A 4443-nucleotide genomic window follows, 5' to 3' on the forward strand; every position below is an offset into this window, starting at 1 on the left:
AGTATTTGTTGACTAAATGCACTGGGTAGACTCCACTGTATAAAGAGAGCTTTCTAATTAACAAAGGCATTCCAAAGTCAAAGGGGTAAGTCAGGCATGCTCTCTATTGAGCCGAATTTGAAAATAAAAATCACTCTGATAACCTGCTCTGCAGAATTATTTCCTCCTGTTGATGGACACATTGCCAGGTTGGGAAATGTGAAAGGATCTCTTTCATGTTTGCTGCCTCAGAACTGGTCGCAGGCTCTGTTGCGATTTGTTGTGGCACAGGTCTGCTTACACCAGGGGCTGACAGGAGCTTGTTAACACCAAAAAAATGCTTCTCTCCTTCTCCAACCTACGGAAGCGGAATGTCACTGATATGGTATCTCAGTCTTTAGTGGGAACAACACCTGTCTCTCTTTCCTAGAATGCAGCATGGTACCGATCCCCAGGAGCAACAATTCACCTTTTCAAATTACAGAGCCGAGGAGTGGCGGAGTGGAGAGAATGCAGCTGCTACTAAACAAGGGAATTACGGGAGGAAAGCCTGTTCAAACAGCAAAGCGAAAACTGTTGATGTTTAGCTTAAAATTTCATCTGAGCAGAGGCCCAGGAATGCTCTGCAAGCTACAAAGACTCCACATAGTATCTAATATTACCTTAAATACAAGGTCCAAACACACTGTAATTCTACTTCAACGCAATCAAAGTCCTAAGATAACACTGAGAGAAGAATGAACCCAACTGTTTAAAAATCCTTCACTCTAAAAACGAGGCATGAGTTTGACTGTGATTAAGTAATGAGAGCTCATTCTAATGCGACATGAAATTTGTTTTTAAAACGGTTATTTTATCCAGAGTGGTGGCTTTTTAACAATGCTGTCTTAATTTCCTGTTAAACCTGTTACATCTGTACTCATCTGACAATAGTATTTATTTTGTTCATTTAGTTTTAAAGTATTCTTAAATTAAAGCCATTACACATATTCTACTGCTACTAGAGATAGCTCCATGAAAGTATCACAGAAAATGTGATCCATGTGTTATAGCTGTAATCTAGCTTAATAAATACTATAAACTATTTCAGTAAATCAAGAAATAACCATTCTAGACTGTTATGAAATCAACTGCTAATTATTTTTTCAAGAATAAAGAATCTGTGCTTTATCTCGAAATCCTTAAGTGTGAACAGTGAAGATTTCACATTATAATTTCATACTTAAGAATCATCTTGTGCTAAAATATTTTCCCACGTACATATTATTTTCATTACATTTTTCCTAAAATGAAATCCTCAGCATTGAACCTACATGTGTTGGCTTTCAGACAGCTCATAATAAATCACAGTAAAATAAGGCCATGATGATATTGAAGTTGTACCATATTTAATGTAATACGTAACTACACTGTCTCTTGTCCCCATTTGGGCTTCATAACTTCCACAGAGTGCTTCCCTGCAAAATGGGCTCAGGGCAGCAGCAACCCTATTGCCACTGCAGGAAAATTCAATGGTTTTCTCCCTGGAAAACAGCAAATCTCAAAATCCTACACTAACTCATAATCCATTTTCTTTTTCTCTTCTCCGTAACTCATTTTCACATCTCCGAGAAGCTCTTGGTCTGAAGCCGTATTTTATCAGCAGCATTCCTAAATTTACATTTAGTAAACGCGACAAAGAAAAAACAACATACCCCACCTGGCATCCCAAGTAAAACATTACAAATTCACATTTATCTTCTGCATTTATTTGGACGGAAGGCGAGAAAGAGGAAAGCCTGTGAGTGCCTTTTTGGTTCTCAGATAAAACTTCCCTGCTTTCAGATGCCTCCAAGTACTGTGTCAGAGGCAGGGAGAAAAAAAAAAACACTCCAGACACATATACTTCTATCACTTTTATAACTACAGAAGTTGATTCCATCACCAACAATATGTTCCAATCAATTTTTGAGGTTGGTGTTCTGATCATCCACTCTCTTTTTTTTTTTTAAATTTCATACTTGAAAACAAAAAACAACACACAACTCCTTTTTCTGAACCAAACTCAGGACCAACTTTGCTGCTTCAAAATTCCCTGGTCTTAACTCAATAGTAATCAACACTGAATGTCTTCCAAACCTCAAGGTGTTGCTTCTTCCTTTCTAAACTCACATTTCAACAGGAAAGTAGTGTGTGCTTTTTTTCTCTGCTGCCCTGCTTGTTTTTTGCCTTAAGATTTTTCCAGATTTGTTCCCAAGCCCAGGAATGGGCACCTGACAGGCTGTGATTTATACTTGAGAAAACAATCCCCGTTCTTGTCAAGGAGTCAGAAGCTGTGCCCCCCAACGATCTTAGCTGTCCTCCAGGGAAGACTGGAAAACAGGGATGGGAGGGCGGGAGAGCAGGTTCTGTCCGAAGCTGCACTGGACATATAGCACAGGTAAATCCAAAGTAATGGAGGCACATATAAAAAGAATATTATTTATTATCTTCTTTATTAATACTCACATGTAACCTTTGCTTTTTACACAAAAATCTACTTCAGATGAACGCCTCTGGGTGGTTGCTCATGCCCAGCGGGGCTTTTTGTTCCTGGACCACTTCCCCTTTCTCCACCCCACCCCCCATACCCAAATTATTCTTTTACATGTTCACAGATATCACGAAAAGTTTGTAAACAAGATTTGGATTACTGGAACTTGATATCATCAACATCCCACTTCAAAATGGAAGGCAGGTGGGGGAGAGGGTAAGAAACGGGAAAAAGGGGAAGGGAGAAAAGGCAGGGAGAGGGGAGGAGAGGCAGCTGGTCAGACCTTTCCGGTCTTGCCTTTTCTGAGATGTGTGCGTTGTTGCTGTTCCTTGAAATTCCATGACTCAAAACATTGACAGCAAATGCCTGTGTGGTTATTTATGTTATAGATCTATAATAGAATATGTGGGCTTCCTCAGTTTGGGTCTGGGCTGTGTTTGTTTAAACACACCACAATCCTGTGGGTGTCTCCACAGAGAGTAAGATCACCCCAGAAGCCCTCTCACAGCCGGGGCTTCCGGAGCAGGGTCTTGCTGAGGTCTTTAACCTCCTCCGGGCTGCTGACCCGCTCATAGCCCAGCACCGCCATGGGCTGGTAGCAAAACTCCTCCACCTGTTTGATCTGTTGGAAGGTGAGGGCGGTCCGCCAGGCATTGGCAGCCTGGGTGGCGTTGCGGGCGGACACCACGAAGGGCTTAGAGGAGGAGCCCGAGCCACTAGTCATGTTCAGAGCAAACTGTTCCATCTCAGGACTCACCCGCAGCCCCACGAAGTCATATACCCTCCTCAGAGTCTTGATAGGGTCTCCCACCAGGTCCTCGTACCGCACCACCAGGTAGTGGCCCTGCAGCCAGTCCGGGGGCTGCAGGGCCGTTTGCAGCGTCTTGGCCATGCTATTGCAGATGACCTCCATGGCGCCGAGCGCGTGGTAGTCGGCTGGGCCACCCACACCCTCCTTCTTAGCGCCCAGTTTGTGGCCAGCGGCCTCCAGGAAGGGCATGCGGTGGGCGCGCGGGTCCCGGCTACGCACCACCTGCAGGCTCTCGCGGATGAGGCCGTGGCGTGAGCGGATGCGCGAGCTGGCTACTGCCCGGGGATCACGCACCAGGTGGATGACCTTGAGGTCCAGGGCCGGGTCGCGCAGTAGTGGCGCCAATACAGCCACGTCGAAGACCCGCACGCCCTTGATGACAAGCGTGCGGTACTTGCGGCACTCCTCTTCGAAACGGGCCAGGCGCTGCGGCGGGCACTTCTTGCACACGCGGTCGTCCACTAGCCCCACGATTTCCTTGCGGTAGGCGGGACAGAGCGGCGACGAGCATACCACCTTGTTGGTAGCCGCGCCGAAGATGCCCAAAGTGGTGAGGTTGCGCCCCCCGCTGCCCGCGGGGCTGTACAACTGGAAAACGGAGAGGTCGCAGCGATACAGAGCGCTCAGCATGTCCCGCGCCGCCCCCTGCAGGGAAACGGCGTCTCCGGGGTACAGCTTTTGCCACACGTGCCACACTGGCTCGTAAAGGAAGAACACCTCGGGGTTCTGGTTGAAGAGCTCGCCGAAGAAGGACGAGCCCGAGCGCCACGTGGTGAACACATACACCAGCTGTCTCTTGCCCCCGCCGCCCCGGCTGCCATTGCCTGGCGGGGCCGCGGCCCCTGCCCCCCCCGCCGGGACGGCAGCAGCGGGCGGGCGGTACGGGGTGCGGAGGTCCAAGCGGGTTTGCGCTCGGGGCGGCGCTGCCGGTGGCAAGCCCGGACGCCCCCAGCCGCCCCCTGCTGCTCCCGCCGCGGCGCCCAGCTGCCCGTCGGGGCTGCACTGCTGCAGCGGCTCCTTGTGCCACTTGTAGTCCAGGAGGTTGAGCATGGTGAGCACCAGCAGCAGCGCATAGCCTGCACACAGCACCAGCGCCTTCCTGCGGAACACCTTCATTCCGAGCGGGGACGCGGGCCAGCGG

At 48.6% G+C, this 4443-nt stretch overlaps 1 protein-coding gene across 1 annotated transcript; it reads right to left on the reverse strand.

Annotated features, from left to right (window-relative positions):
- Positions 1-927: 927 nt before the first annotated feature.
- On the reverse strand, positions 928-4437 carry CHST2 (carbohydrate sulfotransferase 2). Its single transcript, XM_004385063.2, has one exon. It carries the CDS (start codon positions 4416-4418, stop codon positions 2994-2996), a length of 1425 nt encoding a protein of 474 aa, XP_004385120.1. The 5' UTR covers positions 4419-4437; the 3' UTR covers positions 928-2993.
- Between the last annotated feature and the right edge of the window lie 6 nt (positions 4438-4443).

The sequence above is a fragment of the Trichechus manatus genome, unplaced genomic scaffold, assembly GCF_000243295.1.
Source record: "Trichechus manatus latirostris isolate Lorelei unplaced genomic scaffold, TriManLat1.0 scaffold00132, whole genome shotgun sequence".
NCBI lineage: Eukaryota > Metazoa > Chordata > Mammalia > Sirenia > Trichechidae > Trichechus > Trichechus manatus.